The 26013-nt window shown below is 46.2% G+C and overlaps 1 protein-coding gene across 16 annotated transcripts in view; it reads left to right on the top strand.

Annotated features, from left to right (window-relative positions):
* The window catches only part of adgrb2 (adhesion G protein-coupled receptor B2), a 138497-nt gene extending 115706 nt beyond the window's left edge, over positions 1–22791 (top strand). For 5 of the 16 annotated variants that reach the window (XM_057020415.1, XM_057020421.1, XM_057020425.1 and 2 more), the window contains 11 exons: positions 1151–1250; positions 1765–1836; positions 3383–3475; positions 4226–4516; positions 5455–5494; positions 5752–5766; positions 6903–7069; positions 7206–7913; positions 9383–9418; positions 11114–11227; positions 20185–22791. In XM_057020415.1, coding sequence (XP_056876395.1) covers positions 1151–1250; positions 1765–1836; positions 3383–3475; positions 4226–4516; positions 5455–5494; positions 5752–5766; positions 6903–7069; positions 7206–7913; positions 9383–9418; positions 11114–11227; positions 20185–20361 — 1813 coding nt within the window. In that variant the 3' untranslated portion in view covers positions 20362–22791. Of the gene's footprint in view, positions 1–1150; positions 1251–1764; positions 1837–3382; positions 3476–4225; positions 4517–5454; positions 5495–5751; positions 5767–6902; positions 7070–7205; positions 7914–9382; positions 9419–11113; positions 11228–13193; positions 15213–16270; positions 16323–20184 lie in introns of those variants that run through there. The other 11 variants (XM_057020418.1, XM_057020420.1, XM_057020419.1 and 8 more) reach the window with 11 other exon arrangements.
* The last annotated feature ends 3222 nt before the right edge of the window (positions 22792–26013 follow it).

Consider the following 26013-nt stretch of genomic DNA (forward strand, 5'->3'; position numbering starts at 1 on the left):
TTCCGTTTCTGATGTGGCGGTAGCCTGCATGCGCGCATGGTTATGCTTGTTTTTCACTTTCACCTCGGACGTTCCAGCTAATGTTAGCATGAGCAAAGCCTCTCCGTGATCACCGAGAGGACAGAACAAACGCACACAGTGACCACACAGCATATTTCCAAGATCCGGCGTCTTGTTGAGACATGGGAATAAAGGACTTCCTGCGCCCCCCCCCCCCCCCCCCCCCCCCAAAATACCCCACTGGGTGATGACATTTACGAAACCGTGACAGCAAAAACAAAAGAGACAAATGTCTTTGAAGAAACTGGATTTTAGCCCTCGGGGTAACCGCTGCATTGTCGTGGGTTCCGGTGCCGAACGGCCGCTGTTGAGACGCCGTTCGTGGCAGCAGCTCTGTTTATTTGCACCGTGACCCAATTGGATGCCGTGATCGGAGGCTGATAGGGTGACGCTGACTATTTCCAGACACTGGACTTGTTGATCGCATGCAGAATCCAAAAATAGATGCAGCCGCCTCTGTTTTTACACGCCACAATTGGCCTACCTCTGTAATGGGAAAAGTTTAAATCTGTCCTAGTTTATTTCCGAAGTCGTAACTTCAAAGTTGTGACAGAGCAGTTACCAGCTAGCTGCCATTTTCTTTTCTTCCAATTGACTTTATGGTATGTTAAAGTGTAACATGTCATTAAAAGGGTGATTATGTGTAATGATTAGGTTCACCACACTCACATTATCGTTTGACGTGTCGCTTAATTCCTTAAACTTATGTCAGAAAACGTTCAGGAGATGCCGAATATGTGCCCAACCAACATGAACATTTTAAATTGGCATCTGACTACCGCGGTAAAGAGCCTCGCACGTCCAGAGGCTGTCAATAGGCCGCTCTTTCCCCGCAGCCCATCATTCCGCAGTGCACCACGATGACATTTACGTGCATCAACCATGTAATTGTGAGCAATTGTCAGTATCATGACTGTCTGCGTGATTACACATCATCTCGCACGACTTGGTTAGCATATTAAGTCTGATAGCGGGCGTGGCGCGCCAGTCTGCGTTTGAATGAGCCGACGCATGAGAGGAGGAGGAGAGAGAAGAGTTCTGTGACCTGAACCTCCTGTTTTGTCCCCCTCCCCGCCCATCTCTCTGACAGGGCTTCTCTGTGGAGTTCCTGTGTGGTCCTTCCTCTGTTAGCATTGACCTGGATGTCAGCCGTGCTCGCCATAACCGACCGGCGCTCAACGTTGTTCCAGGTGATGCATCTCACGATTCCTGGCAAAGCTACAACACACATACCCTCATACAGGAACTCACATCTGCAGTGGGGACCAGGGGCTCAAAAATGCATAAATACCAGAAAGTCCTCTCAAAATGTAATTGATGCGACACTCGATGTCTGCAAGTATGAAGCTAAAGATAAAATGACCAATTTATAAAGGAAGAAACAATTTTTTTTCCATTTTTAAGTCAATTCTTCTGTTATTCTTCTGTTACAATGATCCTTTAAAGTGTCTTTCCAGCCAGCAGAAGGCTGCTAGCTTATGTGCTTGTTGGATGGATTGGTTTCTCCATACAAAAGTGGAGAAGTACTTTAGATAACTAAGCACCGGGTGTCCAACAGGAAACGAACCCATCAAACTGCCTGGAGCATTTATGATCACCCTGAGATTTTAACTCACACCTTTTGGTCGCGATACAACCAACCCTAGTGACCATTTCATGAGGCCAGCTCCAAATCCTGCGTGTTTTACTGTCTCTTTTCTCCAGGTCCTCTTTGCTGTCTTTGACTCCGTCCAAGGCTTCGTCATCATCACTGTCCACTGCGCGATGCGGCGAGAGGTGAGTCCCGCGTCCCCGCGTGGCGGTGATCATTTTTCAACCCGTGCGTATCTAATCCACCACCATGCGGCGACCTCGGCGCCGGTTGCCCCACCCTCCCCCATCGTTTGACAGGTGGGATCAGCATTCAGAAATGTCACGTTCGTTTCCAAAGCCCGAAAGGAATCACGGCAGAGCAGAAGTGGATCAGGCGTGAGAGGGATTAGCTCGGTATTTGCGTTCTATGCTGCCGCGCCTCTCCTAGTAGGTGGTAATACAGCGTGATGGTGCAGCATTGTCCGTCTGATCCAAGGCTTCTTTAAAGAGATTACTAAGATTTTGTGCAGAATAAGATGATAAGTCCCTTACTAATACCCACAGTGCTATTAACCACAGGCCTGGTTATGCCCGCCAATGTTGAACTTGAAACGTAAATTTGAACCTTTACTCGGGGAGGTGTTGCCGCGCCCATGCTTAATGGATTTTATATCAGCTGCTTGGCATGATAAACAGCACGGGGCCCTCCCCACAGTGCATTCTAGAGATCATTATGATATTGAATGCGCTGCATGGCATAAGTGAATTTTCAAATGCTGCGAATGCTTAGCTGCATTAAATCAATAGCACAAAAGCGGCAGGGATCAGAGCGCCGTAAACCCAGGAATTATTTATTTGAATTGTCGGGAAAGCCTGAGCGCTAAAGCCAACGCAGATGCAGAACAATAGACAGAGGAGGCGAGAAAAGGAGGGAGAAGGCGGTACAAAGTGCGCTGTTAAGTAAACTAGCAATGCAGGGCTGGCTGCTACGTGGAGCAGAGAGGAATCAAAGGATGGGCGGCGTGCTGAGATCAGTTGTGGCGAGGCGAGGAGATTAGCACCTGTGCTGTTAGAGGTGTCCCGATTAGGAGGCAGCGGGAAAGAGAGAAGGGTGGAGGAGCACCGCGAGCGGGCCGAGAGGGAGGACGTCAACTCGGATGCGGAGAGAAGTAGGATGGAGATCATGTGATTCAAGAGTGAAGCGGGGAATGATGCTAGGAGAGGTGGGTGGAGGATGGAGAGTGGGGCAGGAACCCATTGAAGGGGTCCTTACTTTGAAGCCAGGATGAGCTGCATCAGGTGCAAACACGGGCAGAAGAGAAGAGACAAATAATAGGAAAAAAATGGAGGCCATGCCTGAATCCAGGCAGGAGTAATCAGGCACGGTCCGGGATCAGATCCACTCCATCTGTAAGGCCACATGACTAGAACAGGGACGCCCCGCTTCCGCTTCTTGGTGCCACTTCTCGTATCCGCCCACAAGATCCTTACAGACGTTGATAGCGGCAACGTTCCAACGGGGCCGTTTGTAATGGAGCCAGATTCGGGCTGGCTGGGGAACATTACAGGCGGACCCAAATGTTCCGGGTCCTTCGAACAAATCTATTGCTCCCATTGGAGGTTAAACACACCACGAGCCTAACACAGCCCGCAGGTTAACGCCACTTTATCCACCTGCGGCGGCTTTTGATTAAAGGCTGTCTGTCTAACTTCTGTTTCTTCGACACCCCCTTCCACACCTCGGCCTCAGGTGCAAGACGCCGTGCGCTGTCGGATGGGCGGCTGCAAGGACGACAGCGAGAACTCCCCCGACTCCTGCAAGAACGGACAGGTGCAGATCATGGTGAATAGCATTCCATTTCATCCGACACTGTGGGCCATTAAGCTTGAACTAACCTCAGCGAGCGGGAGCTGCAGCAGCCCCACAGCAGCACGACACGAGCGAAGCGCTCCGATCTCCCTCCATTTCCTGTTTACGCATCACACATTTCATTCCCCCTATTGAGATTAGAAACACGGCAATTTAGGTGAAATATATTTATGGAGCAAAGCTGCCTGATCGTAAAAATCCTGTTTATACAAGCAGAAGAAAACTCTTTTTTTTAATATGTGCTGTCTTTTGTCGGAGGACGTCTACTGATAGCTCCTTTTTGCGTGTTTGTTTTATTTTGGTTGAGTTAGCCGCGTGCTCCCAGGAGTGCTGGCTGCAGTACACAGGGGGTTTATTTGAATTTTGAATGCCTGGCATGTCATCTAGCGACGCCTTCTGCTAACGTTTGAACTCAAGCCGTCCTCACTGAGGCAGCCTGTCTTCAGACCCAAGCTGGAAACTAAGAAGCTTGCAAACCATAACGACTAGCTAGATGCTCTCCTTTGTGTTGTTTTTCTCGAACCATTAATTATGCATAAACTAACCTGTGTCTGCATGTGTCAGGAGTCAAGACATCATTATTTGTTGCAAGTCATCGGTGAGATTGTGGAAAAGAAAAAATAAAATCTGCGATGACCTTTGGAGCACGCCGCTCACCTGTTTTCACGTGCTCCCATTAACATTTCAACCTCATGTCTTCCATCCATCTCTTTATGCCATCAGAAGGGTCCAAATGTGAGCCGGGGCGGGCAGCAGTCCGGCTCCCTGCGCTACGGCACGACCACGTGTCTGTCAGGCGCGCAGGCTCCGCCGTTCCCGCCGTCATGCCAGCAGGCATGCCAGCTAGGCTGTTACCACAGTCTGCCCCTCAGCAACCACAACCACGGAACGGAGCACAGCCACGCCCTCAGCCACGCCCTCAGCCACATGCATGAGCAAAAGCCCATTGTGAACAATAGCCACAACCATGCTCATAACCATAACCACGCCCACAACCACACCGGCAGCCACCCAGTATGTCCTCTGTAGAAATGAGTCCTTTGATAGAGTCTTCTGTCTGTCTGTCTGTCTGTATTTAGACGAGACATATACAGTATATGTAGAAGACGGACAGACAGGTTTTTGATGTGTCTTTTATACTGTTCGCACTCAGAATGTTGTATATATCTAAAGAAAATGGACTCTTGTGTCCTTCTACCACATATTTAACTGTACTTGACCTGCCTGGCGGCTCCAGCTACTTTTTTGCTAAAATAAATACATTTGTTGTTTTTGTATGAATTTGGACAGGAGCTTGAGAGGGAAAGAGTTTTCTTTCTTTCTTTCTTTCTTTCTTTCTTCTTTCTTTCTTTTTCTTTCTTTCTTTCTTTCTTTCTTTCTTCTTTCTTTCTTTCTTTCTTTCTTTCCCTCTTGCCGACATTCATCCATTTAGTCGAACCTCATTTATGATGCTGGGGCTGATTTGTGTACTAAGAGCTCTCCCACTCCTCTGAGACCTTTACACATTCTCTCTATCAGTCTCTCTGTCCCCCCCCCCCCCCCCCCTCCATGCGTGCCGTGCCCAAACTCTCTAAAATGTGTAGTTTATTATCCAAACAAAGGCTTTTGTCAGAGAATCTCAGCAGAGACAGGGGAGGCTCTTTCCTCAGAGAACACACGACCAGATCTGCATAGCAATGAGCCTCACTTTCACTCAACTTTAGGAAACTTGAGCTGTGGCCATTTTGGAAACAGCAGCATCTTGCTTTTAAGACGCAGCCCATTGGGACTCAGCAATACCTCCCTTGCCTTTAATTTCTAAATCTAAATCAGTTAAGAGGATGTTTTTGACCATCAGAGGCTCAGATATAATAGAATCTAGCATATACATCTTTACCTTGCAGATATAGTGAAACAATTAAACTCCATGTCTTTTATCCCCCTTCCCCCTTTGCTCAAACTCGCCTTTTCAGACGGATTTCGAGAAGGACGTAGACCTGGCCTGTCAAACAGGTGAGTGGCTCCTCCCGATCGATTATTATCGATTATGCCTCCCCCGTCACATGGTTGCAGCTGGGTGCTGCCAACACTGAGGTTGCGACAGGAGCCGCCGTGTCCCACATCCACGGTTTTCCTAAAAAAACTGTGCATGATAATTAGCCTCCTCAGCGTGTTCACTGTGTGTGTGTGTTTGTGTGTGTGTGAGTGTGTGTTTGTGTTGTGCCTTGATATGATATTAACAGTCACTTTCCCCCCCTCCACCGTTGCAGAGAGAGGACACCCATGTAAGTTTCTGCACCGTGACCCTCTGACCACTGCCTGACGTGTCCTTTAACTTCAGATATTCTAGTTTTTCTCAGTGCATCTGGATTGTGGGCGGAGCAAATTATGCTGCCATTGCAGCAGCGACCATTCTTTTTTTCATATGAAAACAATTGAAAACCTGGAACCATCTTATTGAAGCAAATAGGCTTAAAGGCCAGATAACTGCTGCAGCCAGAACACTTATTACCCATGATGCAATGTAGAGATCTCCTGATTTCTCCCTTTTGGTAAACGTGAACTGTGTCGCTGCGGTAACGGCGGTGGTGCTTGACACGAGAACACCTCGAACAAGCGCCGTATTCCTGCATAGGTCATTGTGACATCAAACTCTTGGCTGCAAACCTGATGGGATCAGATCGGTCAGATATTCCCCAAACCTGTCCGCTCTGTTTTGCGTCAGTTTGCACGCACAGGGTGGTAGAACCTCAGAGCGCTAGCGTGTCCTTACTCAGCGTGTGCAGATTGGCATCTTGTCACATTCAATGCTTTGTTCCACAAATGGTTTTTTCAAGCGACCGTGTAAACATTCTTTCCTCTGATGGTGAGATAAAACGCATGGAAACTGGCATGAGCTCCGTTTCAACGTACCTTCATTGTGATGACAGACCGATGTTGGTTGTGTTTGAACATTATCTCTCATCAGCATGTCGTAGTTCATTTAGAAAGTGCTAGAAATATGCCGCATTTGTAGATTCTTTTATTTTCGCATGCTAGCCGATTGGGTCATCGTCACACCAAGCTCATAAATGGCAAAAGAATACCAATAATTTGACAAGATGACAGGAAATAATAAGCTTGTAAGTGAGAATCGAGAGAGGACGCACACCAGACGAGCAGTGGAGGTCACAGTGACTTGCCGTGAAAAACATAATCACACTTTCCTCCGGATATGTGATCCGTGTTCCAACTATGTGTGGGTGCAAGTAGTCGAGATGTACGTGTCCATCTTGTTGCTTCTCAGTCGGCGTCCATGACCAGTATTGCCCCAGTTTCATTCAGTATCTCCCCCTTTTTCGTCCTCTTTATTCACTAGCCTAACTCCTTCTCACACCTTCTGTTTTTTTTGCTGTTTTTCACACTTTTTTTCTCCTTCCAGTCATATTCAAGGAGGTCAACACCTGTAACCCGGCAACCATCACTGGGACTCTGTCACGCATCTCGCTGGATGATGATGAGGATCCGAAGCTGCAAGCCCATCAAGAAGGGGGAGTCAACTTCAGCGCTCTGCCTGGCAACATCCCCCCTCCCAACCTGATTGTACAGGTAAAAAATCTCTAGAAATAAAATGTTGTATTAAATCTTGTCAATTTCAATTTGAGACAGAATGACATTGCGTTGAATAAATGTCTGTTACCTGGAAGACCAGGAAATAACTGAGACCCAACTGGTTTTCGACAAGGTTCCACCCCTCAGCAGCCTCAATGAGCTCAGTGAGACCCCTCTAAAGAAGGAGGTGAATGTGGATCAGCAGAGACAGCAGGGACAGCAACGCGGCGGCGCCCCAATCTACCTGTGCACCGAGAGTGGCCTGGGCTGGGCTCGACCGCCCACTTCCTCCAACGCCTCCCAGGATGGAAGTGCAGGGAGTGGGGGGAGCGGAGGAGGGAGTGCAGGGGGTGGTGAGGGAGACTACATGGTCTTACCTCGCAGAACAATCAGTCTTAAACCTCCAGTGACCTCTTCCCAAGGTGGAGGCCTGGGACTGGGGGGTGAGGACAAGCCTCTCAACATCGCGGTGGAAGATCCTCCTTTCCCACCACCTCCCTCCCCCTTGACCCTCCACCCTGCTGAGAGCGAGGCCTACCCGGCAGATTTTGTGCCCTCTAATGTGGGTGACATGAACATCGCCATGAACCTCAACCGCTCCTACGGGACCATTAAAACCATGCCCCACGGGCACGGTCATATGTTCCCTCAGGGTGGTCTCGTGCATTCCCATGGAGGTCACATGCATGCCCACGGACATTCGCTTCAGCTGAAGCTGGGACAGAGGCCATCAGTCAGGCAGATCCTGACTGGGGGGACGACAGTGGAGAGGACCAGGACTCTGCCACGCAACATCGGCAGCACCAACGCCAACACCAGCCTCTCTGCAGGATCCCTGGAGGTGCGTATGAGGGAGGAGGATGGGGAAGAGGGGTGACGCCTGTGGTTATATGAGGAGAGAGAGATGGTTTTGGCCCAGAAATCAGCATTTGAAGTGGGTATAGTGTGAATTTAAGCAGCTGAAATTAGTTTTTATCTTGTTTTATGTTAGTGTTTGATGGCAGAAGTACTTTTTTTTCCAATTTCTGTTTGTCAGAACAAGTGGGTATGTGATACATGCGCGTTGTGCCCCCTCCTATCTGTGCAAGGTGGCGCAGCAGATGGACGGGGACAGGCAGGATCAGGGGAAATACCCTTGGTGGATGTCTTTGAGCCCACCTTAGTATTTCGCACACATGGACTAATGAGCTTACACATTAAAACAAGCCCTCCATGGTATTAAGGTACACGGTAATGCATTTAGACCGTCCTTCTTCTGCCGGCATCGCACTGACTCACAAGGACTTCAGGAAAAAATAATCCTTTAGGGTAGATATTCAATCTTGAGGAAGGTCACATCGTTGTACAATTTAGAGTTGGATGATTGCGCCCACACATTTCGATAAATGATGGGCGATGGATATTATAACGTGGCATTCTGGATCGAGTCAGATGTACTGAAAGAGCGAACTCAGCCTGCAAGTCTTTTAGAATGAACTTCAAACTCTAGACATTAAAAGTCAGCTTGTGGCTGAAACAAATCACAGGTGCCCTTTTTTAATTCATGCACTATTTTATTCGTGGGTTAGGACTAGGGTTTACGGGTAACCCTAACTCAAGCACCTGTGCACCGGTGTTGGGGATGGGCCATAGTACAGAACAGGGCATTCCACCAAGGTAAGGCTCTCTGTCTCAGAGGGTGACGCAGTTTTGCTGGAGCATCAGATCAGCAACCCTGACCTTGCAGGAAAAGAATGCAGCTTTTAAGTAAGTGTTGGGAACAGCACTTTATGCTGCCTAATGCAGCTCTGGCAGACGGGAAGATCTGAAAAGAACGTCAGACTTGGGAAATAGTGCAGTGTCAGGGCCAGAGGAGCTGGAATGGTTTGTAGCTCTTAAATTGGCAGCTGGTGTGGCAATTTCCACAGCTATGGCGGCACTTAAGAGCAAAATAGTGTTATCCAACAAGTAAGGGGGTTGAAAACAATCTCCCATGATTGTCACAGCTATTTTGTTCTAAATGCCTTTGGAATTCTTGATGGCGGGGAAAGAGGTGGAAAGTGATTGATCTGTGCCGGAGGTTGTAATGATTGTATCTGCGAGTACATGAGCGGAGAAATTATAATTAACTTCTAATTCTGGTTAATTCCACTTCACCAATCTCATTACGGCGAAATAGGCCGAGTGATTTGAAGAATACCGGTGTCATGTTGGGCGGCCAGTGTGTATCGGTCCTGTTGTTCGAACAATAGCACCGACAGACCCAAACTGAGACAGAGAGGGGTGATCATTGATGCTTTCTTCTCTCCCCCCACCCCCCACCCCTTCCAGAGGAAAAGAGTCCGGTACTCTGAGTTGGACTTTGAGGTAAGATCTCGGACCTCGCCCCGCAACCATTAGCCTGTCTCTGCTTTTTTTCTTTTGTGCTTCTGCCAGGATCTGAGTATTACATAGAGGATAACGCACTGCTAAGCCCCCCCAACCCTTTGAGCCCTTTTGCATTTGGAACTATGGAGTGTTTTAGACCCGTATTATGTGCTGTTTCTCCAACAGGACCTACTGTCACCTGTTGAAATTTGACAATTATTGAGCATATAAATGAACTAATGTCATCTGAAACACAAGGGAATCACTCATCAGTTATTGGTTAGCGGGCCACCTGTGAAGAAACAGCACAGTAGTATGCTTCTTGTGTCTGACTTAGCTCAAGTCTGGGTCGACCCCTGCGGGCTGTCCTTGATTGGCTTGTCTTAACTGGAACAACATTTGTCAGTGTCTCCGTATATCTATGTTACCAATGACCTTGACCTTTGTGGGGAACTAATTGAGCAGCTGTTTTGCGAAGAGGAACTACGTTCCGGCGAGGAACCTCCAGTCAACAAATGTACCAATGCTGACGCAAATTTGCATGTTTGAAACGTCCACTCTCCAAACCCCATTCAGGTGTTTGCAGCCCTGGGAGCTGCACCTGAATGCATTAATTCTTAACATGCAGCTAGCATCATATACTGTAATTTAAGTACATGCTAATTTTGCTACCCGGGATTAGATACCACAATCAGGCTAGCTAACGTCAGCTTCGATGCTGCCACCTGCTGTGTTAATACTCCCAAGAAAATGACCATGGGGGAAGGCAGTCCTCCCGGGAGCACCCCATGTGGCTAATTTCAATTACAATCTCATAAGTGCTGCGAAAGCATCAGACTTCATAAGATTTGATTGAAAACAATACAATCCAATCATAATTTGAACACTTATATCCAACTGTATCTGAAGTGATTTGGCCCTCTTTACTATGATAGGGGGTCTATGACGGAGCTACAATGCTTCATTAATATTTACGTACACAAGTTTTGCTCCATGATTCTGTTTCTGAAGCATTATGGTTGTCTCACACCAGTTCATATCAGACAGGAGAAAACGTTGCAGTGCAAAGATGCTAGTGTCAGCTGAATTAGTTGGAGATGGTGCCAATCTCGGGGAGTGAGTGCATGCTAGTATTGGCATATTATCCTTTGTCATTTTCAGCCTTGCCAGTTGATTTACTGATGCCGAGTGGCTCCTCTGAGGAGACACCATCGGCGCGGGCTAATGTGGCGTGTTTATTAGACAAATAAAGCTCAGAATTAAGCTCTCTTTGAGAGGGTCATAGTCAAACCACAAGGAAGTCGGTTTTCATCGATCAATTCCATTCCATCTGTTACACATTTAATGGGTTACACAAAATCCTCAATTTAGCAGGATGAGCAGCCAACAGGCCTGGGTCTGTCAGTCATTTTCACCCACTTTTCACGCAACACGGCTCTTCTGCAGCTCTCGGAGTTGCCAGATTGTTAGAAGTCGAGGCAACAGCTGATGTACGGGCATGAGCCGACAGCTGATCGATCGGTTGGCATCCCTTTCCAACCCCTTTTCATGGCCGGCATCATTACCGCCCCTCATCTTTTAACCCATCATCATCCCCCTGCCTGTCCCCTAATTGGGTCCCTACTTACTTTTGCTTTTTTTTATTTTTCTGTTTGGTTCATTTTTGTTGCTGTCCCTTCCTCTCTTCCCTTCCAGAAAGTGATGCACACTCGCAAAAGACATTCTGAGCTGTACCATGAGCTCAACCACTCGTCCAAGTTCCACACCATAGACAGGTATAGCAGGGACCCAGCCATGTCCACATTCAAGGTAAGATCATTGCCCACATGCGGGATTTGGGATAACTGCTGTAACCATTGCACCCTCCACCCCCACCCCCGCACTTTTACACGGCCACAAACGTCCCATTTTTCTATTGTAAAGTGCCGTCAGTAAAACAGGAAGTACCAAGCGGCTACGGAGCTGCATTTCCACGAGGCGCTACTGTTTAGTTCAAGTTCAGAGCCACTTCAGGCACCCGTTGCGGCGGCTTTTGAGCAGTCATGAGGCACAGTCAATATCAGTGGAAATGTAGGTACATTTGTCACATTTACCTGTATAAAAAAATAAATAAAAAGAATTTATTCTGCAGATATGTCAGTTTAAAATAAATGCCTCACCTCTAAACAGTCATAAAATAAGTTCCTGGAAACTTAACTCACCATAAATCTGTCTTGACTTTGCACTGTGACTTGATTAACAAAAATAGATCAAAACAAAAAAGATATTGTCAACGTTGGGAAGGAAACTAAATCAAATCAGGATCAGCAAGTCGCATCACATTAATGCACTGTACTTGCTTTTTCATGTGTCTGTGTCGGTGCTTTGGTGTGTCTTTGTGTGTGAGTGTGTGTGTCAACAGGGTGCATGGGTGGGCACCTGTGAGCATATGACTCCTTTGAATCATTAATACACCATTAGCAGCAGACGAAAGAGTCCCAGCTCACTCGGCGCTGACCTTCAGAGGGCTGGTTTCATTAAGATTCAAACGCACGCACGCTAACGTGTGCTCGCCGCTCCCCTCATCTGCGATGCTTTGGTGCGTAGAGGCAGGGAGATTTAGTCAGCCTTGATAGATGCACTCTGTCTTGGCACTGGATGCATGCTGGTTCACATCTAATTTACACCGCCAGTGGAGGAACAGAGGCTTATTTCTCAAACCACGAAGTGGCACACACGCATGCTAACACGCCATCATTTCCCGCCGCCAAGTCCATGCCCTTCTCCTTCGTTCCTTATTTGCTCAACGTTTTGATCAAGATTTTCTGGCCAGCATCCCATTCATGAATGCCAAGCAAATACTTTGTAGAAGGGAAGAAAAACCGCAGGCCGCTTTGTAAAAAGGCTCGGGTGATATATTAGCCGTCCTGCGGTCCTCAACAGACGTCCTGCGGCATGCTAATATGTTCAGGTGCACTAAGGCAAAAGACCAATTATAGATGCATTCATATTAAGAAGCAAGTCCAATTAACCGAGTTCAAAGCTTTATTCCGGTGGGTAGCGGCGTTACTTGAGTTAGCATAGATCGCCGCCGAGGTTGCCCACTCATCTATAGCTCTTATTTGCAGAGCAAGTGAGTAGTTGACTTAAGCGGAAAGGAGTGTGTTGATAATACCATCAGTGTCAAGCGTTTGACAAGAGCCAGCTTTGGTTCTCACCCCACGCCCGTCAACAGAGTCGCCCCCGGACGCAGACGTGCTGACTCTGCTGTAATTATGGAGATGAGAGTGTGTTTGCACGGTTGCGTTACGCGTGTGTGAGTGTCCTCCTGTGCTTTTCTGTTTGTGTTTCACATTTTCATTGTGTGAGATCTGCATGTTACACTCTTCCCATGTGTTCAGGACAAAGGTCCTGTGCAGGTTCTCTCATAACACCTTGATAAGTGTATAACCACCTTCTTCCGAGGCCACATATGTTGCTACTGCCTCCTGCCATGACCTCTGTTCTGCGGCAGAAAATGCAACTGTCTTTTATTTCCTTTGATCCACTTTCTGACCGGGCCCGTTATGCATCTCATCTGTTAATGATCCACTTCCAGAAAAAAACGGTCCATGTCCTCTCCGCCCTCTCACTCGACTGATGACGTTGAGTCATCTCCTCGGGTGACGATAATCTGGAAAATTTCATCGACCCCCCCATCCCGACCATTTCTCCACTAACGCATCTAAAACCGTATGTTAACCCCCATTCTAAACAGCCTATAAGGGTCTCTAACCACCTTGGCCCCCGTGTACAGGTGCCCCCTCCCCCGCCACCGAGGCAAAACACAGAGCCATTACTAGTGCGCCGAGCGTCCCTCGTTTACAAAGAAAGCCAAAGTAAGATGCTAAACTCACATAAACCCTGTGCAGTAAACCCCCCATAACTCATTCTAAATCCCGCTGAGTTGTGTCCTTCATAGTTTGCTGTTTCTGTGTATCTGGACAAGGAAACCCTGAGCGCCTCCCTGTCAGACACAGAAATAGAGTCAAACTTTGCTTTCACGTGCTCATTGTGACGGTGTGACATGAGTAATGTGGCATCTTTGTTCAGACCGCCTATTAGACAGCCCCCTGGTGGCCTGGCGCTGTAAAACATTAGCCTCCACCTTCCTCCATCAGGTCCTGTACAAGTCCATTCTGAATTTTACAACCTAGAACCGATGGGTTTATAAGATGGTCTGATGAAGCACTGCCGTTTTTACCCGTGACAGAGCCAGCGTTGTTGTGTGTGGCGTGACACTCCTAAACTTATTGTGCCCATTTCAGTGCCCGAATTAAACCTTATGGGCTAAACACCATAACGAAGTGATAAATCAGTTCATAAATACAATGAACCATCCGGATCGATTTATAACCAGCCCATAAACTTTGATAGTCTGCTCATAAACTAGTTCATTGGCACTAAAATGGGCCAGATAGGCAGCACTTTGTTTGGGTGCTGATGAAAGATAGGAAATGTCCCTGGGGTCCACTGGGTCAGAGGAAGTCGCACCCATTTCACTTGTCTGAGAAGGTAGGAACTCTGCTTTGCATGTGTTAAGAGGATGAGTGGATACCAGAAAATGTCACATACACCCACCTGAAGTTCTTTCCCATTGGAATTAGCTTTTCTACTGTGGTGGGCTTCAAGTCATCATGCATGGAGCCTCACGATAGGTCCGTCCCACCCACTCACACTGTTATCGGCCTGCTTTGCCCAGGAATGGATTATCCTTCCCACTGCAGCTAGCATGGGTAAGTTATGCACAGGGTGTGCAAAAGAATGGAGCGATAGGCCGTGATATATCACTGGATTCACCATTCGGAGAAATCACTATTGGCTAGTGCAGCTATGTCCTCGTTCCGACGGTGCCGGCCGCCGTTACTTACGCCACTGCTGTTTTAGCAAAACATACGTGCCACCTTTCAAAATCTACTTTGTACAATGGCTCGCCGGGAACGGAGCAAAGATCGGTCTTAGATGTCCCGGCAACTCTTTTGCATTCAGGAAAGCGGCGACAGAATACGCAGGGGGCGTCGCTGATTGACTGTAGATCGTTAGCCTTTGTTATTGTTGGCGCCTCAACAGAGGCTAGTGACCTTAAATCAAGTGTAACAAGATGGAATGTGTCGTTGAAGTGAATGGAAAGTGGGCATTTACATGAAGGCTAATGGAGAATGTTGTTTAAATGAATAAGAAGTGTTCATTTGCATGCATGCTAATGGGGAAAGCTAGTTGAAATCCTGCTGCTTTAAAGGACAGTAGAAGCCCCTGTCAGGAGCCAGCGGAGGGGGGCTGGGAGGGGGACAGTTTCATTTGGCTGTACTAATGAAGGATGGGGACAAATGGATTCTGTGGGGTTACTGGAAGACTTAGCTGACAGCAGTGTGTCCAACGCAGCATGCATCAGCATTACCGCCTCTGCTAATGTTTAGATTTGAAACCACGTCCTGGCCTCCGCTGCTGTGGAGTAAGCCCATCATTTTCTATCCTCTCCACAGGGTTCAGAAGGTCGTAACACGCATTTGCATGTGATGCCCAGCAATGCTGCGCCCCGCGTGGAAACGGAGCCGAGTGCACGGATCGACGCGAGAGGAGCTCGGGGAAAAGGGTTCACGCTGTGTAATGGGCTGGCTTATTCATTTATTACTCCTCAGATGGGACATAATCCCATGCCTTCATCTGCCGTGGTCTAGATGAAATGAAGCGTGTCTGGTTTGTAACTCTCTAGCTTGACTGCGAGGAGCCGTGCAGGGTACTGCAGGATGGACAACAATATAAAAGGAAAGCAGAACTCGGGGTTTGAGATTTGACTAATTGCCAGCACTTGGAACCCCCAATCGGTCTCGATAGTCAATTTTCTGGTATTAAAGCAGCAGGCCTCATTTTCACATCCCTGCAATAAACCAAGTCCTCCTCTCCGTTTCATCATTATACATCATTCTCTCTTCTATTCATCTTCATGCCCTGACATTTTCATTCTTACCGGTGACCCTTATTTCTCCATTTCTCCCTCTAAACTCTGCCCTCTCGGCACATTGGAGGCATTAATTGAATAATGAATTCCTCTCATTAGCTTGTTTTTAATTATTTCCTCGCCCTCCTTTTCCCCGCGCCGAACATAAACTCGTCAACTGTTTTCACCCCTCCGCGCAAATTGCCCGTGAAAGCTCCAGCAGAGTGTGGCGTTAGCGTACCGGTTCTGTCAGAAGCCCCTAATGAGCCGATGGTCAGCCCAGGCGGAACAAGTCTAACACTGGCGTCGTGCACGGACAAGCACAATGTTAATTTAGCTTATTTAATGTCCTTGGGCAAATTAAAGGAGGTGAAAAGGGCTGAGTCTATTGCTGGTTTTACCATAAACAGGCTTTGGTGGCATTGCTGGCGGCCGAAAAGTGCGTGTGTGTGTGTCTGATTGCTCATTTGCCTCGATGTGTTGCACTAATGGAATTGATTAGACTTGCATTGCTCAGATCCAGTTCCTTTGAAGGACCTTATGATTTGCGACGCAGCTTCCGAAGGGGTATATAATGAAACGTCTCTTCTTGCCCTCCCTGGGGCATCATTGCCAAACTCCACTGACCTCTCTTGATTGCGATTGCGGGTCACCACAAACGGAAAGCTTTAGAGAACCCACTTGTGAACAAAGACACATTTTCTGGTATCCACGTCCTCCACGGTTGTCGTGATTTCACCTGTGAAAGTGATTCAATTGTGTTGCATACTGTGTGTGTCTTTTCTTTGTCACACTGCCACATTTTTCTTCATCGATTTCTCCTTTTTTTGTTTCCTCTTTGGCGTCCTTTATTGGCTGACCGGGCCTTGTGTTGCATGCTTGTTGTCGTGTCCCAGTTTGAATATAGCCAGACAGTCAACAGAACCATGGGCATCCAGTTCAACAAAGGTAAAGTTCAACCCACTCACCCACAGTAATGCTTCATGCCACCTTCATCCCAGAAAGACAGACTAACACACACCTTCCTCACACTCCCATGACTCTGAAGGCCTCACTCTGGATCAGAAGAGTAGAACCTAACACTTTTGGTAACCTTGCCAAGCATTCCTTTGCTTGAATTGTCGATTGTTAACATGTAAGGGAAATGTGCTCTCCTTTTTCTGTTTCAACAACACCCCGTTGATGAATATTCAGCTCCGACTGCAATTACGGCTGCTGAGCGAGCTCCTCATCTCGCCATTTTGATTGGAACGCTGCTAAATCCAGTGGTCGTTCCACTGGAGGCTGCGTGATTTAAGCATTTGTTCCTTTTTACAATCAGAAACAAAAGAAATTGGCAATCAGAGCGAACAAATGAAACAAGAATGATTTAGTTATTTATTTATTTGATGATATCAAAGCAAATAGATTGTCCATTCAATGATCGCTTCAGTTTAAAGATGGATTGGGTGAGGACAATAGGACTCGGAGATATTTTAGATTTTTCATGGGAAAACTTGCAAATCCAAACTTTCAAGCTCTCTTCCCACCTCAAATATAACATGCTCTCCAAACTTCTCAGCTTTTCTTGCCTTTTTGTTGTAAACAACCCACTGAGGACCCAGACGGCGCCATTGTTCGCCACACAAACTTTTCCGAACAATGCTCAACAACAAAAGGAAAACGGTGTTAGCTAAGCTGTTAAACCCTCTATAGGGAAAAATTTGGGGGCCAGATGGAAAAGAAATTGAATTTGAAAAGAAAACAATTTGAGTAATCTTGAGGACCTTTTTTTTTCCCCTCTTCCCATGTTTTTCTCTTGCAGTGGTCTTGCTGCACTCCTCAGTTGGAGTACCAATTCTGCAATGGTGGGAGGGTTTTTTTTTAAGCCAGAGGCAGAACATACCTACTCAGCAGTGTCTACTTTACAGCATCCTATTTCCAGAGCCGTGTGGACTCGCACCAGCATCAAATCAATAATGCAGACAGTGTGGATAGCATTTTCATGCACTAATAAGCACATTAGTTATCCTCTATCAACATTATTTACAATACATGAGTTGTAATGCCTCTAGCGCGGCGATGCGTGCTCGCTCTTGCGGCTTTTTTGGTGGGACTACTTTTTCGCCCACGACTGTCCTGATTGCAGCTGTAGTTCCCATCAGTCATCGTGTCCTTGCTTCATCAGCTTCCCCCATAGCTTTAGCAACTCAGGATGTTAAAATACTCCCACATTGATGATACATCTGCGCCCCTGCCAACACTGCCAGCGTGCACGCATGTATTTTGTCGTGACAGGGCTACAGGGCGGGGTTTAGGAGGATAAGACATGAAAGAAAGGGCAAAGGTGACAATGCCAAAGTGAAACTTCTCCTTCACCTTACTGAGGCAAAAAAATAAATAAATAAATTGCTGTTATTTTGGGGGCAGACTTCGCTGCCCCACACCCCTCCTGGTCTTTTGCCTCCAGTCTTGTGAACAAAGAGGGAAAGGAGGTGTCTCCTGGAGGTGAAGAGTGAGTGGAAGTCAAGGGGTGTCTGGTAGAAAGAGGGAAAGTGAGGGATGTGATGAGGCTTTGGATCAAGCGAGGAAAGTAGGCAGGCGAGAGGCGGTGAGAAAGAATGGCTAGACATGCAGTGGCAGCACAATCACATTAGCCTGGTCTCCCAGGGATATTGTTGAGCTTAACTGCTGCATTACCCATCCTCCTGCATCCCAAAATGCTCCGTCACCAGCATTTAGCATGCAGAATGGCTTCTATATTATTCCTTTTGTATTCATTTTACCAGCAGTCAAGCTGTCTCATAGGGAGAATGATAATAAATATCGCCACCTAGCGTTCCCTAACAAGGCAACAGGATACAGGATGTGCTTTGCTTCTGCGGATCAATAAAGTGTCTGGTGGGTGGGTGTCTTATCAGCATGATGAAGAGAGACACAGGGTTCCCCAAGCTCTGAATCGACCTTCTGGTGACAGGGACAACCCGACTTTGCACGAGGACTCGGCAAAGCTGTGACGTTTGCCCGACGTCTGGGAGTGTTGAAGCGGCTAGCAGCAACTGGCAGCTAGTTTCATGAAGACCAATAGAAAATTGTGTTTTGGGAGTTGCTGTGCCAACAGAATAGGAGGTCATCCAGTACCTAACGAGAGCCTCATGGGCTCTTTCTTTCACACTATTCCACTGATTGCAAATTATTACTTGGGGTATAGAGAGAGATTTGTACACTGCTGTTTTTCCCATCATGCCTCTGTTTAGATGTTGATGACAACTTGTTATTTTCCTGCATGTAGCGGGACCTTGTTTAGTCCTCCAAGAGATGCTCATCATCCTCGTCATCATCGTATAAAAGTATCAAATGTTTAGCTTTGTGTTAGCCTGCAGGCTCTGCTGCAGTAGGGTTCTTAATGGCTGCCACGGTTTTCTCCTCTCGTCATCTGGGACAACGTGTCCTCGCTCATAGGTGTGAAGCCGTTAACTCTGCCCGGAAGTTTGTTTTGTATTGCTCAGGAAATGTGCTCTATAAACGTTATCATCTCAGGTACAGTATGAGCTAAATGGTGATGTTTGATAATGATGCTAAAGTGCTGCGAAGGAAGGTAACGTATGTTTGGTTTTTCCGACATTTGTAAAGTAACATAATTTTGACCAAATGCCAACGTTTTATGTGCTGATGCTTCCAGAATCATGCTAACGTGGTCAGGAACTGTGTGGGAGTTAATGGGAGTTTATTGTCAAACATCCACTTGCCAAAACAATGTTGGCAACGTTGTGTTTACAGGCAGAAAAGAGAACTTCCAGCATGTCAAGGTGTTAAAAAAGAATGCCAGTGAACACAAAATATACAGTATTTCCCAAGAAGCGCGATCCGACTGCTTCAAGTGATGGGAGCCATCTTGATTTTTTTTTAAATAACTGAATCCAAAGCATCTGAGCTCTCCAGGAGGTCATATCAGGGTGCCCTGTTGCCTCAGGCCTGCATGTAAAGCATTGACAGCAAGGCCTCATCTGAATGACTATTGTTGCTAATGAATGCGCTGTGTGCCGCAGCATGTCAGCGTGAAGTGGAAATAAAAGCAGTTCGGCCACTTTAACACGTCAAACCGAGTGCAGATCTGGGAGACTAATGATGGCGAGAAGTTAAATCTACACATTTCTGTCGTAGCTTGAGGCCACATGAGCTAACAATCCATGGTTCACTGTGTTATCTGCCTGAATAGTGTGATGTCCACACTCCATCCCTGTAACTTTCTTGTGGATGCATATGCAGACGAGCTCATCTAAGCTACGGTTAGGGCAGTGTGGAATCTTGCTCATATTTACTTTACGATGAAATGGAGTAAAAATCAACATTGAACAATGACCCCGAGTCTCACTGACGTTTATTGGGAGAGAGAGTGACCTCCAAAATGAAGTGAACTTGTTCATAGCTTAGATTAAACGTTGACAGTCATTTTTGCTAAGGTCTTCCACATTAGTTGTTATACAAAACATCTATGGTATTGGCTTTCCTCACATGGCAGAAAACAGACTCCCTGATCTAGAAAGGAGGTGTGGAAACCGAGACCTGGGGGGCCACAATCCAACCAGGTCCTAGGCTCCCACCTGCCTTTGTGAAAGAGACAGAAAACCCAGGTGGAAAGAGTTCTAGCTTTCAACACCCCTGGTCTAGAGCGTCTAGACTCTAGATGCTCTAGACCAGGGGTGTTGACTCAAGAGCGTTTAGAGCATCACTGGCAACATTCCCCCCTTTGTGGAGGTTTTGTGTCACACTCCCCATCAGCAACATGCTACGTCTTATACGGCCATTTTCCTTTCCCTCCTCCATCAAGGACAAGTCAAACCCAGAGGACCAGAGCTCCTGGGACAGCTTCAAGAACATGACCCCCGAGCTGTCCATCGTGCCTGGGGAGCAGAAGGACCGGATGGAACTGCACAATAAGAACTGGGACTCCTCCTCCGCCAACACACCCGACTCCTCCGAGGGGGACTTTCAGACTGAGGTGTGAGGAGGCTCAGCCGCTCTGATACGTGCGCTCACGCATCGCCACCATGAACTCCTGAAAGGCTATACATAAGTGAATTTCTGCAAAGGTTTCGCACACGCCGCACCCCGTCTCCACCGATGTGCTCCGTCGGATCCGATATTGTATTTGTTTACCACCGCAGCGGGCAGACACGGTGGAAAGGAGACTGTTCTACGATATATTTTCGCAAAAAGACTACTGAGAAGTAAGAACAGGGGCTCGACACGTCTGTGACTGATTTTTAAATGAACTTTAAAAGAAGAAAAAGCAAAGCTATGATAAACTTATTTCCGGAAGGAAAAAGAAAAAAAAACAGTCTTGATTTTATTCTGCAGAGGGAAAAAAAGGCAAAAAAAAAAGTTTAAAACCATTTGATTTTAAAGGGGGTGGGTTGAGATGAATATTTCTGCACCGTTCTTTTTATAGCAAGGAGAAGAAAATGTCACTAAGATTTCTCATACTTGTAGCCCCACCCTCCCCGGCACTCTGCATCCGTTTATTTCTTTTCTAATGGATGACGAAAGCATTCTATGTCTCGGTCTCACATGATCATTTCTTTTTCATCATTTGGGATGGAAAAGAATGGGGGGGGGGGGAGCTGCTCAATGACATGTGCCATTCTCTCTGCTTTTCTAAAAATGTTCTTTCAGCTCACCGGCCCTCTGCGATCATCCCTCTCACATTCTCCGTGGCAACGTTGTATTTCTCCTTTTTGTGCTTTTCCCCTGTTTTAGTTTGAAACTCCCGGAGGTTTGAAACTTTTCATGAAGAAATAATACAGCTGGAAAAGAAAACTGAGTTGTGTTCAGTGGTCTAACTATTCAAGGAGAATTTTCATCTTTTTAAAACGGTTCTGTTTGTGCTCGCACGGCCTTCTTTTCTTTCTTCTTATATATACATATTTTTGAAAATTCCTGTGAGATTTAACCCATGTAGATTGTATAAAAAGGAAAGGAAACACACAGAGTATTAACATGAGCTAGCTTTTTCAGATGATTTGTGCCACATTTTATGTACGTGAGGGAAAAGGGGAAGATATTCTCTCCTTTTTATTCCTCCTTTCTGCTATAACTGTGAAACTTTTAGCGACTGCTAATCCATCCCTGCAGTTCCCAATAATCCTTAAAAAAAAGTATTTTTCAACCCGAACAGAACCCAAGCTTTGTTTAGCTTCCTGTTTAACATCAGCTAGGTCTCCCGCAATTCTCGTTAGCCTTCCGTCAGCGTTACGTGAAGCTAAAAACACCTCAGCTAAATTGAATTCCTTTTTTTCAGACTTCAGTCATGGGTTCAAATACAGTCCTGCCCTCACTTTTGCGCCTTGTTGCTCGCCCTGCACACAGATTGTGATGTTAAAACCCAGTGCAAAATATTGCTAGCAGGCAGGCAGATTCCTCATCCTCACATCAGCCCTCTAACCCAAGGCGGGGGGAGACAATGCTTCACTGGATGCCCTGATTACTTAGAGCTCTTACTGATGTACAATCAGAGAGATGTCATTGATGGAATCATCAGAAGAGAAGAGCGTCATCAGCATATACGGAAGGCAGAGATGCAAATGGGGAGCGTAGAAAGCAAATTATCCAGAGATGATGATTTGTTCTGACATTTTCCAGAACAGTCCTCCAACCATCTGTTTAAAGACCACTCATGTGGTTGCAGAGCAGTGCAGCGCAGATGGTACGGCAAACTCGCAACCCCGCTATAACCTTTCAAGATCTACAAACCCCCTGTTGAGAAAACGAGGTGGGTTTCACCCTCGAAACCCCCCTCACCGCTCGCATCTGTGTACCTTTTGACACGGCAAAGTCTGCGTCTGATTCATTAAAAAAAAAAAAGTTGATTTTTGTGAGATTTCGCTCCCATGTTTTGCTCAGTAACCCTGAAATGTGTTTTTTTTTTAAGTTTTCGCCTCCAGCAGGGGTAAGTAAGATGTCATTCGACTGAAATGTTTCGTTGTTTTGTTTTTTTTATCAATACACCAATAGGTCATCTTTTACTGTATTTTTTATTAGAGATGCACGGAAAAAATGATCCGTTTTCTTATCGAGCATCTCTAGTTTTTGCTTGTGATGAATGGTGGAAATACGCATTCTCGGAATATTCGTGTTCGTGTTTTCCGTCGTGTGTGTGTGTGTGTGTGTGGGTGTGGGTGGGCCCACCGATCCGACCGAAAACACCAGAGAGCCCACAATGCAGCTTCACTCCAAAACCTGCTCACATTTACCTCCAACTTCTGCCTTCAGTGATTCACCGGCTTCTGCTACCGTCACACCTTCCTGTGGTTACGTCTGCGACCCCTTTCTTTCACCTCGTCATTTCTGTTCTTTTTATACATAAGACTGTATAAAGTAGTCATCTAATGTTTTCATAGTGTCTTTTTATATGAAAATAAATTTTCAAATTGATCAATCAGAGACCTCGTTCTTCTGTCTGGACACAGTTGTTCAAGGGATATGGATTAAAAAGACTCCTCTGACTCTGCTGTAGTGATCTGCAGAGCTTGGCTGGAGGCGCATCAGTAGATGACAGTATGCCCCAGTCACTCTACATTTGCCCTCCAAGAGACTTGTGGGTAATTAGGTGTGGATGAGTCTGTCAGCAGAGCGGCCATAGCTCGCCCTGCAGAAAGGCCACCGTCTGAAGCCTTCTCGGGGGGCACGAGATGGGATGAGGAAGAGGTCAGAATAAAAGGAAAATGGAGGAGGCAGCCCTGAGGATGAAATGATGACATGGTAAATGCAAGAAAGGCTTTTTTCTTCTTTTTATTGCCTGTGGCTGTGGAATCACAGTCATTAGAGTGTCTATTGGTTCTTTTCCCCAGAGGTTCCTGGGTGATTATGGTGCAGTATTGAGGTGTCACCAATTACCTGGTAAGTGAAGGCCATTCTCTCTCAAAACAGGTAGTAAAGGTGGGAAAATTGAGTTGCAATAAGACGGAACATCTTGGCTGGAGACTCGTGGGACATAATCCTCTCGTTAATGGTGCCTTTTGCTTGATTTCAACAGCAACTTGTTACAGGATGTTACCGTCAGTGAGTCTTTGGTGGTAATGTGCTGCGTGTTTAAAGCTGTTGAGACGTGAGAAACCCCCCTGTGGACACATTTTCCACAACATTCCGGCTGACTTAACCAGCTGTGAGTTGCCTTAGCAGGAAGGTTCCCTTTTTAAATACTGGCTCTGGGACATGAAGATGGAATCTAAATCTGAACCAGAAAGCTGAGAGAATCCTCCCTTCGGTTTGGCTGCTTCCTGTTGAAGCTGACTCATTCTTGCAGCAGGTTAAAGAGGATCATCCGAAATCCCCCCCAGCAGAAGACACCCAGGAGACATTGCAATCAGCGATGCCACGACAACTGTTTCCTTTCATCCGCTGTGAGATCCCCCCCTCCCCTAGAGGACTGGTGCATCCCCAGGCGCATCACAGTAACCCTGTCGAGGATGTTTACTTCGGCCGCTGTTATCCAGGATCTCAGGTGAATTGAATGAAATAAATTGGCTGGTAACTCAGAAGCTTGGCCTGCGTGTTCAACTCCATCCTAACAGCAGGAGCATAAAGCCACCCCTATTTACAAGGAGATGTCTTACAACCTGCCTGCATTTTTGACCCGTAACACCTGTGGGCCAATAGTCTATAGCTTAGGGCACATAGGGCACATACGTTATACAAGCCACACAACTCGTGTCAAGAGGGTCTATACTGCAATTATATACTGTTGTGTGATGCAATAAAGGGTAAAAACATGGAAAAGAGTCTTTAAATTCATTTTGATCACACAGGATGAGTTATGTTGAATTCTATGGATTCGAGTCAAATTTCATAAGGGAGAAATGGAAAGTAAAATGAGCGCAGCAATCACAGGGACACAAAAAAGCACTAGCACAGACCAGACGAGGGAGTAGTGAAGAGACACTTTAAGGCTGCACTTGAGTACTTGGGATTTGAAGTCCTGAGATGTAAATGGAACAGCAAAAACCCATCGTTCTACTGGTTGGAGCCTGTTGCTGTCCCTTATCGTGGGCTCCGGGGCTGGAGCGCACTGACTGATTAGGAGGGAGGATGGAGTGGACAAGGCCATAGTGGACAGGAGCGAAAACGGAGGTACGAATGAAACTGAGTTTTTTCTCTTTCTCTCTTTTACACTGTGCCACCATTTTTCTAATGCTTGACCAAACATTTATTCATTTATGGATCAGATCCCAGAAAGGTTTCTGAAGCCAGAATTTCACTTTGGCCCCTCGTTTGATGCCGGCTCACAGACAGAAATGCAGTTTCCAGGCTTCCTCCCTACACTGGTATCAGACGGCTGTCCGGACAAAGCGCCCCCTGCTCTCATTCATCCAAATTCTAGCTGTGCTCATCCAAGGACTGATAAAGCCCCCGTTACTGAGCCCGGCATAAACTGAGTTGTCGTTGACGCTTTGAGGATTGTTCTTCAGGGACAGGGTAAAGGACTCGTTTGGCTGGACATAGCTATCTCAACAAAGCACTCCACATGTGGTGGCACCCTACATTTATTCTGAATGAATTACCTCTCCACACAGCCAAGGAGCACTGGAACCTGGCAGAATTTAGAGTTTGGCTTAGACCATCATGATCTCCCAGAGCCTCTCTGGTGTGTTTGGAACTGAGAGGACTTGGGACTAGATAAACATCTAAATAAACAGCCTGATGGGCAATCTTATATCCTTTCTTTCTTTCTGCCACTTCACCGTTTACTCCATGTAGAGTCCCAGTCCATCACATGTAAGTCTTACCTTTAATATCAATGTTTTTAATAGTTGATGTCGTTTTCATGTTCTAAACTCTACATCAGGTGGTTTGAATTAATATCAAAAATATGGGAGGGGAAATATAAATGTAAAAAAAAGCAGATATATATCATTTATTCCAAACCCTAATTAGTACATACTCAGTGTCGAGATGGTGCTAAAAGGTCACAGTGTTGCTGTAGAACCAAAAGTCCTTCCTCCAATGTTCCTTCTGGTTTGCTTGTACTTGAACACAAGGGGCCAGTGGGTCTTTTTGTCTTCTTCATCACTTTACTACCCTTCATGCAACCCGTTGCTTTACGACATCAGGGACAGATTGATTAAATTCAGAAAATTAGCCATCCCATGTTATTCATTTTAAAGTAAAATTGCCTCTTACCAAACCAAAGAAGAGTCGGAATGACTAGTAAAAGCTGAATGACAAGTAAAAGCTGTTGAGTTGGTATAAGTACATAAGTGGTTCTGCAGAAATGAGGTTGAATGTTTTCCCCATTATTTCAAATGTTGTGAGGTTTGTTTTTTTGACAATTTGATACCAGCTGACAGACTGGTCACTTTTTAATACCTTGTTTTTGTTGTCAACTTTTCTTAACTCTCTAAAAGCATTTCCAATTTCCCCATTCCAGGTGATCAGTCAGTGTATTTGGGTAATCCAAGTGCAATAATTACAAGTCTGTCACCTTGGCTATCAAGAGAAAAGAAACAAACCTCCCTGAATTTCACTTATATAAAATAGTGATTTTTCATATTTCTGAGCAAAAAGCTCCAGATAAAACTGTCACTCTGCCTGAAAACAAACCATTTATTTCTAACCAGACGACACTGTTTGAGACTAATTTGGAGTGACTGACTGATAACTT

Source organism: Takifugu flavidus, chromosome 21 (genome assembly GCF_003711565.1).
Source record: "Takifugu flavidus isolate HTHZ2018 chromosome 21, ASM371156v2, whole genome shotgun sequence".
Classification (NCBI taxonomy): domain Eukaryota; kingdom Metazoa; phylum Chordata; class Actinopteri; order Tetraodontiformes; family Tetraodontidae; genus Takifugu; species Takifugu flavidus.